We start from the raw sequence: 15,401 nt of genomic DNA on the forward strand, positions 1-15,401 counted from the left end.
ACAATTTAGAATTTTAAACATTATTATAGAAGAAGAAAAAAGGTTGACGTGAGTGACTATTACTATTTCGTTGAACGATGACACTGAGAAATTAAGTATGTATATGCATGCCATCATTTTTATGATTCAAAATTTTAGTAACTATTTAATACTAATAAAATAATTTGACGCAAATGACTATTATCCTTTCATTAGATGGTACAAATAGAAATTAAGTATATGAAATATGTACACTAGTGGAGTACTATTTTACAATTTAGAATTTTAAACATTATTATAAAAGAAGAAGAAGAAGAAGAAGAACAAGAAGAAGAAAAAGTTGATGTGAGTGACTATTACTATTTCGTTGAACGTGACACTAAGAAAATAAGTATGTATATGCATGCCATCATTTTTACGATTCAGAATTTTAGTAACTGTTTATGATTCTAAAATTTAAATTTGTTTAAATTTTTTTATTTTTAGAACGTTACAATTAAAATATAAACTAACTAGTGGTATATAAAAAGTATAAAAAATAGAAAGAAAATCAAACTCCACGTTTTAGATGATTGAATTCAAATGTTTTTATATAATTCAAATTTTGTAGAAAGTCAATTTTTGAAGATATGGACGCAAAATATGCCTTTAAATTCATACCTACGGCAGTTGCAGCTTATATATTCCCCAAAAGGACGATACTCGACAGTGTAAGTGTATTCCTTGTGAAAAACATTTTGCACTAATCGCATCTCCTTTATCTTGCAACGATGCACACCATCTTCACCAATTGCGACATCTTCCACATTACAATTGCTAATTTTCTTGATTTCCACTTGCAACAAGAGGCCGATGTTATGAGTGTATTCACTGAGCAATTGTTTCTCCCATTGAAAAGTTGACACCGGTTTCAACATCACGCACTTGGACTGGTAATCAGCGTTCATCTCCTTTTGAATTTTGTTTTGCATAGCGATCTCGTATTGTTCCACAAATAGTTTCAACGTGCTCTTCGAGTTCACAAAACCATCAAAGAATGCGTGCATAGATTCACTTCGTTGTGTCGATACCATGCCAGCCCAAAAAATATGATTCAAATAGATGGGTGCCCAATTCTCCTTTTCATCAAACAAATCTTTCAGCCACCTGTTGTTATGAAGACTGTGTTTAGATAGAAAATCTGTCCACCTTGACTCGAATTCCGCAATACTGAGACTATTATATATTGTTGAGTAGAAATCAGACGAACAACTATGAAAATCAGCCACACCTTTGAACTTCTGTGGAATTTTGCTGGCAATATGCCATAGACAAAGTCTGTGTATAGTCATTGGAAAAACTGCCTTCACGGCAATCTTTATACTCTCACATTGATCTGTCAGCATTGCTGTAGGTTGAACACCTTTCATGGCCATTAACCAGTTGCTAAAGAACCATTTAAATGATTCCGACTGCTCGTGACTCAATAAACCACATCCCAATAATATTGATTGGTTATGTTGGTTAACTCCGACAACCGTCGCCAACGGCTTCTTGTATTTGTTTACAAGGTAAGTTGTATCAAAACTCACAACATCGTGGAAATCTTCGTACGCAGCTATACTACGAGAATGTACCCACATCACATTACGCAGGCGTCCTTCATCGTCAACATCCATAATGTGAAAAAAGTTTTTATCTTGCAGTTGCATTCTCAAAAACAGCCCGTGTATAGCTTTGGCATCCCCCTCTCCAAGTCTCAACCTTCTCCTTTTATCTATGAAGTTCCTACAGACTCGCTCAGTGACACCTAGATTTTGAGGACCTCCGGCCATAACTTCTAGAGTCCTCACGTTTTTACAAGTCCTAAAGCCTGCAATATCTCGACTTTCCAGCAGGCGTTTCATGTGCAAACTTAACTCTCGGTTACCCGGCATAAACATTGACAATTGCGGTTCAAGACTGTGATTGTGATTCAACTCAACATTCGACACAATCACTTTACCATTAGTCTTCACAATACAATTAACACGAGCCGGACATTGCGTTTGTCTGGTAAACTTCGTAATTACATCCTTAGGCTTTCGCCCTTTGAAGCAAGCAAGCACGTAATACTTAGACGACGAGCTACGTATTGCAACAGAAAAGCCTTGCAACTTCGCATAATCTTGATAGGCTATCATAAGGCTCTCTTTTGAATCATATTCCATTCCCTTCACTGGAGCCATATTGGCTATAAGATCTTCACCCGAAAAATCATCATCATTGTCGCCGTCTACACCATTAGAATCTATGATCACAGTAGCTTCTTCTTCTCTGTTGTTATTTGCGTCATCTTCTTCTATCACATCATCTCCTTCTTCTATCACATCATCTTCTTCTTCGTCATTGTTGTTACCTTCCTCTTCCACTGTCACATCATATTCTTCTTCACCGTTGTTGTTATCCTCTTCCGATAACTCATGATTGTCGCCAAAAATTTTCTCATATATCTCGTTCATCATGCCTGAACACAAGAGGATAAGTGATTGAACATGATGTGAGGAGAAATGCTTGAACAAGTGTTCTGGAAATGAAAATCAGTAGTATTATGTGCTCCTACTAAGCAATAAAACTAGTAAGTACTACTATTAAAACTAGTAAGTACTACTATTAAACCATCAAACGAGTTATTCTAGCTAATATTTGATACACAATTTTTAGTATCAAACTATTCCCTAATTGCATCAATCTATTCCTGGAGGATTATTGTGAGTTAAACTATTCCCTAATTATTAGTATCAAACTATCAAAATATTGCTACGAATTAGTCGAGTAATATTTGATACTCATTTTTTAGTATCAAACTATTCCCTAATTGCATCAATCTATTCCGGGAGGATTATTGTGAGTTAAACTATTCCCTAATTATTAGTATCTAACTATCAAATTATTCCTACGAATTAGTCGAGTAATATTTGATACTCATTTTTTAGTATCAAACTATTCCTGGAGGATTATTGTGAGTTAAACTATTCCCTAATTATTAGTATCAAACTATCAAAATATTGCTACGAATTAGTCGAGTAATATTTGATACTCATTTTTTAGTATCAAACTATTCCCTAATTGCATCAATCTATTCCTGGAGGATTATTGTGAGTTAAACTATTCCCTAATTATTAGTATCAAACTATCAAATTATTCCTACGAGTTAATCTAGCTAATATTTGATAGGAAAAATTCTACACGCTTTTCCTTGTTTAACAATACAAAATTAATTAATGGATCCTGATTATTAGTATCAAACTATCAAATTATTCCTACGAGTTATGCTCGACGAAATAACACCTCAAACACCCATACACCAAATGTTTGATAAAATGCCACAATGAAATGCAAATAACTTGGGGAAGAATACTCTCGGCATTATTGATAACTGAATGGGAAAGAACAAAGATAAACACAAATCCTCACAAAGGAGGCCTACTATATGAATCGTCCTTCTCTGATCTCTCAAGATGATCTTTCTATATGAAAAACCCTTAGGATATTCTGGTGCTAAATGACTGTACGTAGTGAAAACAAGTTTTCAAGAGGATAAGTGATTGAACACATTGATGTGAGGAGAAATGCTTGACCATGAACATGAATACGAAGCCTAAAACACATATAAATAAGAGCAAAGGGGTGGTACCTTTGATGTTTTCTTATATCGTGCCACCAATGATTTGGGTGAACAAGCCTGAAGATGCCGCAACCTACGACGCAGAGGGCCGGACGGTGGAGGCTGGTCGACGGAGACGGTGGAGGTCGACGGATGGAGGAGTGAAGATAGGGGGGTTGTATATCTTAATTTGTGATTTAGTTTATTAGTTAAAGAATGTAATTTGATATAAGTTGACTTTTGATAATAATTTGATTGATGTATATTTAGATAAAAGATAGTAATTTGATATGAATGGCCTTTCCATTTATGATTAATTGATATATATTTATTTATTTAATTATTATTTAATTCAAAATAAGGGTATATTAGTCTACATAATAATTTGGCTTATGTCAAATTGACATAAGGGTATTATGTCTTGGAGACATTATGTCTCTAAATCATCACCCTTATAATTATTATTATGAAATGTGGTGATGAAAAGTGATCAAGCCAATTAAGACTAATATAAATGTTGATTCTTAATTAGAATATATGCACGTCTTGCTTTTGATATACTACCTGTTAAGGCTCTTTCCCCTTAACTGCAGTCGACGGCGTCTTCCGTCGTTCACAAACGTCCAGCGCCCTGAACGGAGGGTCGTCGGAATCTTCTCGTGGCGGCTGTGCGCGAGGTCTCTCGTCGGGCAGCCGGTTTCGAGGGTTTCTTGATAAAGAAGTAAACGTGTATTTGGGCAATAAAATTCTGATTGTATTTCATCATGGATAAAATGCCCTATTTATAATCTATGGACCCTAGGTTTGGTTCGACCTAATCCTAAACATCGGGAAAGAACCAACAAGAAAACCCGACGGAGCTTATAATTACCCTCGACGCAAATAAAAATAAATAATAAAATATTCCAAAAAATAAAAAGGCAAAAATCGACTAATGCTAAAAATAATAAAGATAATTATGGAAAACTATTATTTGGTGACGAAGTCGCCAAATCTGCTTGGAGGCTTCGTATTCCTTGTTGGCTTCGTCCTTGCAATCGATGGTTCCTCTCGCGCCTCTCTCCCACGCCTGACTTCGTCGACTCTCCTCTCCTGCTCACTGTCCGGCTCTGGCTGAGGTCGTGGTTCAGTTGGGACCGTATCAACCCCCCCTTCCATAGCCACATCCTTGTCCTCAAGGAAGATGTTTGGAAACCTCTGACGTAGCATTTCCATCGGCTCCCAAGTCGGAGACTCGGTACCGTCGGACCACCTGACCAACGCGTGCTCCTTGGTCTGACCCCCGCTCCAGAGTAGCCGTTTATCCAACACACGCACCGGGTACACCACCGGCCGTTGGCCGTCAAAGTCCGAAGGCAAATCTCCCCACGTGCTCTCGGACTCCCATCCCACAAACGGTCGAAGCAGGCTTACGTGGAACACGTTATGTATCCTGCTTCCTTCTGGGAGCCGCAACCTATAGGCGACTTGGCCGATTCGTTCAAGGACCTCAAATGGCCCGTAATATCGGCGCGCCAGCTTCACCGATAACGGTCGCGCCACGGAGTGTTGCCGATTTGGTTGGAGTTTGAGCAGCACCTTATCCCCAGGCACAAACTCCACGTTGCGACGATGCTTATTTGCTGACTCTTGCATCCGTTGCTGGGCGCGTGCGAGACTCCCCCGCAGGCGAACCAACAGTTCGCTACGCTGCCTGATCAGATCCGCCACTGTAGGGGGCGTCGCGGCAGACGGCGGGGCGAATACTAGACTGGGTGGGTCTCGCCCGTACAATGCTTTGAATGGCGACGTGCCCAGCCCCGCGTGATAGAAGCAATTCAATGCGAGCTCCGCCCACGGCAGGAAGTTAGTCCACTTGGAGGGGCGATCCCCTGCGAAAGCTCGCAGATACTGCTCGAGGCCCCTATTTCGCACCTCCGTTTGACCGTCTGACTGCGGATGGTATACAGTTGAGAAGTTCAACTTCGTGCCGCTAAGCCGCATAATCTCCTCCCAAATCTTGTTTAAGAACACTGGATCGCGATCCGATACTAGTGTTTTGGGAAACCCATGATGGCGGACTACCGTGTTAACGAATAGGTGCGCGACCCGTAAAGCGTCGAAACGGGTCGGCAGGGCTGCAAAGTGGGCATATTTGGACAAGCGATCCACGACGACCATGATGACTGTGTACCCACACGATGGGGGCAGACCGGTGATGAAGTCCATTGACACGTCCTCCCAAACTTGCGACGGGATCGGTAATGGTTGTAGCAATCCGGCCGGCCTTTGAGTTGAGTACTTCGTCGTCTGGCATATGATACATGCTTCGACAAAGCGTCGGATCTCCTTTTTCATGTTCGGCCAATAGAACTCGGCTGTTACGCGCCGAAGTGTCCTCTCAAAGCCCGGGTGACCTGCCGATTGTGAACAGTGGTATTCGGTCATAATAGGCTTGCGGGCCGACGACCGGGACCCCACATAGATGCGCCTGTGATAGTAAATGAGCCCATCCACCCATGATAAGTGTGGAGGTGCGCGGCCCCCTTTTATCTCCTTGGTTAACTCGCGCAATTCGGGGGATGAACCCGTCTCGCGGCGCAACAGCTCAATCAATTGCGGGACCGGACAGGCGACTGCCATCAGTAGTGCCGCGTCGGCCTGCTCATTTCCGGGGCCGTCTCCATCCTGAACCGCCACTGACTCATCGTCCCCTGGCTCTACGCGACGCGAGAGTGCATCTGCAGCCCGGTTTGTCGTACCCTTTTTGTACTCTATCGTGAACTTGTATCCCATTAGTTTCCTCACATAGAGCTGCTGATCCGGTGTCTGAACCACTTGCTGCAGGAGTTCCTTCAAACTCTTTTGATCGTTCCGAATCACGAATTCACGGCCTAAGAGGTATTGGCGCCACTTTTGTACCGCCTCCACAATTGCGTACAATTCTTTGTGGTACGTTGAGGCTACTCGGCGGCGTGGACCCAATTTCTTGCTAAAAAATGCAATGGGGTGGTTGTCCTGTAATAGTACTGCCCCGATACCCACATCCGACGCGTCCGTCTCAATACAGAAGTTGCGGTCGAAATCCGGTAGGCGAAGGACTGGGGTCGAGGTCATCGCGCTCTTCAAATTCTCGAAACTTGCCTCCGCGTCAGCGGACCAGTTGAAGGCCTCCTTTTTGAGCAGTTCGGTCAACGGAGCCGCTATCATTGCGTACCCCGCAATAAAGCGACGGTAGTAACCTGTCAGTCCCAAGAACCCGCGGAGCTGCTTGACAGATCTGGGTTTCGGCCATGACGTCATTGCGGAGATCTTACTGGGGTCGGCCTTCACCAAGCCGTCGCCGATTAAGTGCCCCAAATATTCCACCATGGGGCTACAAAAAGAGCATTTTGATAACTTTACGAAGAAACTGTTCTTCTGCAAAACATCTAGAACCGCGGCAAGGTGTTCTTCGTGCGTCTCCGGCGACGGGCTATAAACCAAAATATCGTCGAAGAATACAATGACGAATTTTCGGAGCATCGGTTGGAATATATAACGTTCATTGCGGCCTGAAAAGTCGACGGTGCATTCGTAAGGCCGAACGGCATAACCAAAAACTCAAAGTGCCCATCATGTGTGCGAAAAGCCGTTTTGAAGATGTCATCGTCATGCATTCGTATCTGATGGTACCCCGAACGGAGATCTAACTTAGTGAAAATCCGCGCCCTGCCCAGTTCGTCAAAGAGTTCGTCTGCTGTGGGGATCGGAAAGTGATCCGGGACCGTCGCACCATTCAGAGCCCGGTAATCGATGCAAAAGCGAAATGTCCCGTCCTTCTTTCTGATCAGGAGCACGGGCGACGAGAACGGACTACTGCTGCGTTGAATAATGCCTTGCTCAAGCATGTCCCGGACCTGACGTTCGATTTCATTTTTTTGAAAATACGGGTAACGATAGGGTCTCACATTGACGGGCTTCGTGCCCGGCAGCAAATGTACCCGATGATCGAACGGCTGATTGGGTGGCATTCCCACTGGCAAGCTAAATATCGGTTTAAAACGCGTCAACACTCCCAATATCCCCGGCGGTAGGTCCACCGGAAAATCCTCTCCCTCGGTCTGCGCCGAATGCCCCGTGTCCTGGTCCAGCAGTAACAGCTCAAACACGTCGAGGACGTCCCGGGAGGGACTAGCGACGACAGCATGTGCAGAGTAACGCGTCGTGGCGTCGGCGAAACACCCTTTAGCACGACTCGCCGGTCTCCCTGCGAAAAGGGTAGCTTTTTGTTCGCGAAGTCCACCGTGATTGGGCCTAAGGACTCGAGCCAGTCCATCCCAAGAATCACATCCGGCCCATGCACTGGCAGAATGTGCAAATCCACCATAAATGAAGTTCCCTGTACCTCTATTTTAGTCTGCTTGGAGATGTGAGAGCAGAGTAGGGCCTCACCATTCCCCACAATGACCTTAAACGGACGGATGGGCGATAGAGGTAAGTGCAAGTTCTCGGCGATCTGTGGGTGCATGAAATCCCGATCACTCCCCGTGTCGATCAAGATAGACACCTCCCGATCCTGTATCGTGCCTATTACTTTTAGAGATCGCGAGCGTCGCCCTTCATACATCGCATGGACGTGTGCAATCTCTGCGTCGGGACAGTCGTCCGTGGGAGGCTGCTCTAAGTTGATGACGCCGTCCTCTTCCGTCTCATCGGCGTAGCAGAGGAGTCGCTGCTTGCACACGTGGCCAACGACCCACTTCTCCGGGCAAAAATAGCAGAGACCCAATCTTGCACGCTCGGCTCTCTCCGCCTGTGACACGCGAATCATGGGTTGGCGAGGGGGGTTCGCCGCACGCCCTGTGGCAGGCTGTTGGGGGGTCCGCTGGCAGTGTGGGCTGCCTGGGCGTTGGGTGGCGGCCCTGCCGGGAATCGGGTGTCCCGTGGCTGCCAGGGTCGGCGAGAAGTCTGCTGGGGGGTTTGGGAGTCCGCGAGTTCCAAGGTTAATGCCATCGCTGCGGCCAGAGACGACGGACGATGTAGGCGCACCCGCTCCTGCATATCTGGTTTTAATCCTGCCACAAACAACGTGAACAGTTTTGTCTCGGGAATACCCCGAACCCGATTGAGATACTTCTCGAAAGTGTCATGATATTCGAGCACCGATCCTGTTTGAGTCAGCTTTGCCAATAAGCCGAAGTAGTCTTGAAAACTCTGTCTGTCAAAACGGTGCCGTACGTCCTCCAAAAACTCCCGCCATGTGACGAACTCATTATTCGCGCAATAATTAAAAATCCACTCTGACGCCGGTGGATCAAACAGCATCACCGCGTAGTGTAACCGTTGGGCGTCTGGCATCATAAGGTGATCGAAATAATATTGGACCCTCGATACCCAATTTGACGCGTCCGACCCATCGAATCGCGGGGCCGCCATCTTGACCTTTTCGGGTTTGTCTAGCGAAGCCTCCCTCGCGTTAAAACGCTGAGGAGGATCCCAACACGAAGCCGGGCGGTCAAAAACTTAATTGTTCCCATGAGGTCTGTTCCGATGCGCGCCGAATCCCGACTCGTCCCAAGCCTCGGCCTGGCGGCCGTATCCCTCCTGTCGCCCCACGATAGGGTTACGAGGTCTAGTCGCTCTGTCCCATGGTCTCTTTCCCCGCACATCCATCGTATCCTCCTCCTCCCAATCATCGTTCCGCGACGGGGGTTCCGCCTCTGGGGCAAGGATCGGTTCCAACGTCTCGAACCTCCGATCCGTCTCCTCTCTCCACACATCCAATCTATCAAAACGATCCAGCAAACGGTCTAATTTCGCGTTAACCTGGTCACCGTGCTGACCGTCGTCTCCCGGGTTAGTCTCGCCTCCCAACTCCGCAAACGGAGGCTGATCGAATCCTCCCGTATCACGTCGATTCTGCGGATGGCCACGCCGCGGGGGGCCCCAACCCGCTCTCCCATAGTGATTGTAACGTCTCATGAGTCCAATTGAAAGCACCAGATGTTAAGGCTCTTTCCCCTTAACTGCAGTCGACGGCGTCTTCCGTCGTTCACAAACGTCCGGCGCCCTGAACGGAGGGTCGTCGGAATCTTCTCGTGGCGGCTGTGCGCGAGGTCTCTCGTCGGGCAGCCGGTTTCGAGGGTTTCTTGATAAAGAAGTAAACGTGTATTTGGGCAATAAAATTCTGATTGTATTTCATCATGGATAAAATGCCCTATTTATAATCTATGGACCCTAGGTTTGGTTCGACCTAATCCTAAACATCGGGAAAGAACCAACAAGAAAACCCGACGGAGCTTATAATTACGCTCGACGCAAATAAAAAATAAATAATAAAATATTCCAAAAAATAAAAAGGCAAAAATCGACTAATGCTAAAAATAATAAAGATAATTATGGAAAACTATTATTTGGTGACGAAGTCGCCAAATCTGCTTGGAGGCTTCGTATTCCTTGTTGGCTTCGTCCTTGCAATCGATGGTTCCTCTCGCGCCTCTCTCCCACGCCTGACTTCGTCGACTCTCCTCTCCTGCTCACTGTCCGGCTCTGGCTGAGGTCGTGGTTCAGTTGGGACCGTATCAACCCCCCCTTCCATAGCCACATCCTTGTCCTCAAGGAAGATGTTTGGAAACCTCTGACGTAGCATTTCCATCGGCTCCCAAGTCGGAGACTCGGTACCGTCGGACCACCTAACCAACGCGTGCTCCTTGGTCTGACCCCCGCTCCAGAGCAGCCGTTTATCCAACACACGCACCGGGTACACCACCGGCCGTTGGCCGTCAAAGTCCGAAGGCAAATCTCCCCACGTGCTCTCGGACTCCCCTCCCACAAACGGTCGAAGCAGGCTTACGTGGAACACGTTATGTATCCTGCTTCCTTCTGGGAGCCGCAACCTATAGGCGACTTGGCCGATTCGTTCAAGGACCTCAAATGGCCCGTAATATCGGCGCGCCAGCTTCACCGATAACGGTCGCGCCACGGAGTGTTGCCGATTTGGTTGGAGTTTGAGCAGCACCTTATCCCCAGGCACAAACTCCACGTTGCGACGATGCTTGTTTGCTGACTCTTCACATAACAGTGAGTGTGTGTGATCTATTCAAGAGTGTGTAAGCCTTGTGTGTTGATCCTAACAAGTGGCGCCGTGTGTGGGAAGATTGAAGCTGATTTGCAGAAGATCAAACGGTTTCAGAGATGGCAGCAAGGCTTGATGCAGAAAGATTCACAGGCAAGAATGACTATGGCGTCCTGTGGAAGATGAAGATGAATGCGGTTTTGATTCAACAAGGTTTGGCTGTAGTGCTTTCAAAACCTGAGGAAAAGGGAAAGGCTCCGGTGCTTGATGATAAAGCACAAATGAAGATGGAGGAGATGCAGCTCAAGGCACACTCTGCAGTGATTTTGTGCCTTGGAGATATAGTCTTGAGGGAAGTTCAAGAAGCCAAGACTGCGGTGGAGATCTTGGACAGGCTGGATGAAGTTTATTTGGCCAAATCTTTGGCTAACCGACTGTACCTCAAGAAAAGGCTCTATGCCTATAGTTTTTCTGGAGAGAAATCCATCATGGAGCAGTTAGAGGAGTTTAACAAGATCATTGATGATCTGGGATATGTGGATGTCAAGATTTCAGATGAAGACAAGGCCATTCTCACATTGAATGCCTTGCCTAGCACCTATGACCAATTGAGTGATGCAATCATCTCTGGGAGAGATAAGCCTATTACCTATGCAGAAGTCTATTCAGCCTTGATGGCCAAAGAACTCCAGAAGACTACCACCAGAGGTTCTGCAAGCTCCAATGTTCAAGCTGCAGAGGCCTTGAATGTGAAGAAGTTCAAAAAGTAGAATTTCAAGAAGAAATTTGAGGGCTCAAAACCCTCAAGCATTGATGCTCATAAGGAAACCAGGGCATGTTTTTGGTGCAAGAAACCTGGGCACTTGAAGAAAGATTGTCATGCATGGAAGAGAAAGCTAGCCTCTGAGGGCCACAACCAATCTGATTGTGTGGAAGGTGCTGACCCCCCTGCTCAACTTATGAATATTAGTGACAATGGGGTCAGTCACAGGTGGATTATGGACTCGGGGTGTAGCTTCCATATGTGCCCCAATAGAAGGTGCTGACCCCCCTGCTCAACTTATGAATATTAGTGACAATGGGGTCAGTCACAGGTGGATTATGGACTCGGGGTGTAGCTTCCATATGTGCCCCAATAGAAGTTGGTTTCATGATCTTCAAGAAGCATCAGGTACTGTGGTGCTAGGTAATAACCATATTTGCCAGATTAAAGGGATAGGGAAAGTAAAGTTAAGCCTACAAGATGGCTCTGTGAAGATCCTGACTGGAGTGAGGTATATTCCAGAAGTGAAGAGAAACCTCATTTCATTGGGAATGCTAGAGCAGAAGGGGGGTTCACTATATTAATGAGTCAAGGAAAATTGTTTGTAAAATCTGGAGATGCAGTGATGATGGAGGCTGACAGAGAGCACATCCTCTGTTATTTAAAGGCTAAGGCTGTTGATGGAGAGAGCAATGCAGTGTCAGAGGACTCCCTAATGCTATGGCACAAGAGGCTAGGCCATCCAGCTGAAGGGAGCTTAAAAGAACTCATCAAGAAAGGCCTAATCTCTGGAGATCTCAGCAAAATGGACCCCTGTGAGAAGTGTATACTTGGAAAAGCAAAGAAGGCACCCTATCCTACAGGTATTCTCTCATCTACAGCCCCTTTAGACTATATACACAGTGATCTTTGGGGGCCTTCACCTGTGTGTTCAATTGGTGGAGGAAAGTATTATCTAGCTATCATTGATGACTATACTAGAAAGCTGTGGGTGTATATCCTTAAAGAAAAGTCAGAAGCACTCACAAAGTTCAAGATATGGTGTAAGGAGTTGGAGCTAGAGAAGGGAAGGAGTGTGAAATGCTTAAGAACTGACAATGGCCTAGAGTTCTTGTCTGCTGAATTTGATATGTTTTGCAAAGAAAAGGGTATGAAGAGGCACAGGACTGTTCCTAATAATCCTCAACACAATGGTGTTGTAGAGAGGATGAATAGGACTATCCTAGAGAGGGTAAGGTGCTTATTACTTGACTCTGGTCTGAGCAGCAGGTTTTGGGGTGAGGCTGTGTATACAGCAGCCTATCTCATCAATAAATGTCCATCTACTGCCCTTAATTCTGAGACTCCTGATTACATGTGGTATGGAGCCCACAGTGACTATTCAAAATACAAGGTGTTTGGGTGTGCAGCCTATGCTCATGCTAGGCAAAGTAAACTTGAAGCTAGGGCTCTGAAATGTATATTGCTAGGGTATCAGAGGGGAGTTAAGGGGTATAGGCTCTGGTGTATTGAGCATGGTAAGCAGAAGGTGTTGGTGAACAGGGATGTGGTGTTCTTGGAGGATCAGATGCCCAACTTGAAAGAAAGGCTGGACTCCAGTGAAACTGAGGGTGATTTCTTCAAGGTGGAGCCTATGAGGCTTGGCCTAGGAGCAGGTGGAGCTACTGACTCAGGAAGTGAGTCTGACTCAGAGAAAGATGAGGCTCCAGCTCAGGGCAGGCAGAAGGATGGTGAGTCTACATCTGACTCCACCAGGGAGTATCAAATTGCAAGGGATAGAGGCAGAAGAAATGCAAGGCCACCTGAAAAGTTCTCTGATGTGGTCTACTATGCCCTATGTGCTGCAGAAAGCATTGATGGTGCAGACCCTCTCACTTATAAAGAAGCCATGAAGAGTAAAGACAGAGAAAGGTGGATTGAAGCCATGAATGAGGAGATAGAGTCTTTACTCAAGAACAAAATATGGATTTTGGTGGACAAATCCAAGCTGATTACAGATGGTAAGGAAAGGAGGCTGGTAAGTTGTAAGTGGTTGTTTAAAAGAAAGATTGAGACCACTGACAAAGATAGAGTCAGATTCAAGGCAAGGCTGGTGGCTAGGGGCTTCACACAGCAAGAAGGAATTGATTTCAATGAAGTGTTTGCTCCAGTTGTTAAGCACACTTCAATTAGGATCTTGTTGGCAGTTGTGAACCAGCTAAATTGGGAACTACAGCAGCTTGATGTGAAGACTGCTTTCCTAAATGGAGACCTAGAAGAGACTATCTTCATGGAACAGCTAGAGGGCTATGTGAAGATTGGAGAAGAAAGCAAGGTGTGCCTGTTACAGAAAAGCCTCTATGGGCTTAAGCAAAGCCCCATACAGTGGAATAAAAAGTTTGATGCACAGATGAAGAGAATTGGCTTCACCAAGTCAGAGTATGATGATTGCATTTACATAAAGAAGGCAGGCAAAACTCCTATTGCCTATCTATTACTCTATGTGGATGATATGCTACTTGCAGGACCTTCTATGGCTGAAATTCAGAAAATTAAGGAAGATCTTAAGTCCAGTTTTGAAATGAAGGATCTAGGAAAAGCAAGGAAGATCCTAGGCATAAGTATTCTGAGAGACAGAGGCTGCAAGAAGCTGTGGATGCTGCAAACTGACTATATTAAAAAGGTTTTGCAGAGATTCAAAATGGAGAATGCCAAATCTGCATCAACACCATTGTCCCAGAGCTTTAGACTTTCAAAAGAGCAGGCTCCTAAAACTAAACATGAGGCTGAGGAGATGGAGTCTATCCCATATGCTAGTATGGTGGGAAGTGTCATGTACACTATGATCTGTACTAGACCAGATCTTGCACATGCTATATCAGTAACTAGCAGATTCATGGCTGACCCGGGGAAGGAGCATTGGAATGCTCTGAGGTGGATTTTAAGGTACATGAAACACACCAGTGACTGGGGATTGTGTTTCACTAGCTGGGAAGGTGAATCTGAAGAGGTTGTGCAGGGTTATTGTGATGCAGACTATGCTGCAAACCTAGATACCAGGAAGTCCCAAACAGGCTACTTGTTTACCATGTTTGGAACTGTGATCAGTTAGAAATCAGGTCTACAAAGTGTTGTTGCTCTTTCAACAACAGAATCTGAATATATAGCTCTCACTACAGCTGTACAGGAGAGCTTTTGGATCCAGGGAGTTATTTCAGATTTTGGTTTTGACCAAAGGACAATGGTGATTCATTGTGACAGCAGCTCAGCTATGTGCTTGGCTAAACATCAGTTTTTCCATGAAAGGAGCAAGCACATAGACATAAGGCTGCATTTTATTAGAGATGAGATTGAAAGGGTGAGAGTGAAGGTGATAAAGATTAACACCCTGCACAATCCAGCAGATATGCTCACTAAATCTCTGTGTAGAGATAAGTTTGATCATTGTAAGAATTTGATCAATGTTTGCTGTAAGAACTGAGGTGAGCCCTCAGGTGGAGAATTGTAAGAAGTAGAGTGCTCACTCAGTTGCAAGAAGAGAAGAAAGAAGAGAATCTAAAGGCTGATCAAGGAAAGAAGCAGCCTAGAAGAAACTAGCCGTTGGAGCAGCAGTTAGTTTGTTAAGATGTAGCAGTTATTCTTCTTGCTTTCTTGATTCTTGGGGTAGTTAGTTAGTAGCAGTTGCTACCTGATTTGTAGAGCTTTAAATAGCTCAGATTCGTTTTGTATGTAGTTAGATGAATTCATTCAATAAGAGATTCCAGTTTCTCCAAGAAACCACCTACTTTCAATACTAAAGTGTTAGTGTGAGTTTTCTGCATAAGTGTGTGAGTACTTCACATTATAGTGAGTGTGTGTGATCTATTCAAGAGTGTGTAAGCCTTGTGTGTTGATCCTAACAGATATGTTTTATAGCTTGACCCACCCAATAAAAAAGAACTATGAACCTAAAATCTAATTTGCAAATCTAATGAACTCCAAAAGCAAACAATTTATTGCATAGTGAGGTGCAAGATCAA

General features: G+C 45.0%; 1 protein-coding gene across 1 annotated transcript; it reads right to left on the reverse strand.

Annotated features, from left to right (window-relative positions):
• Positions 1–593: 593 nt before the first annotated feature.
• LOC121764062 (protein FAR-RED IMPAIRED RESPONSE 1-like) lies at positions 594–2,462 on the reverse strand. Its single transcript, XM_042160151.1, has one exon. It carries the CDS (start codon positions 2,460–2,462, stop codon positions 594–596), a length of 1,869 nt encoding a protein of 622 aa, XP_042016085.1.
• Between the last annotated feature and the right edge of the window lie 12,939 nt (positions 2,463–15,401).

The sequence above is a fragment of the Salvia splendens genome, chromosome 14 (genome assembly GCF_004379255.2).
Source record: "Salvia splendens isolate huo1 chromosome 14, SspV2, whole genome shotgun sequence".
Taxonomy (NCBI): Eukaryota; Viridiplantae; Streptophyta; class Magnoliopsida; order Lamiales; family Lamiaceae; genus Salvia; species Salvia splendens.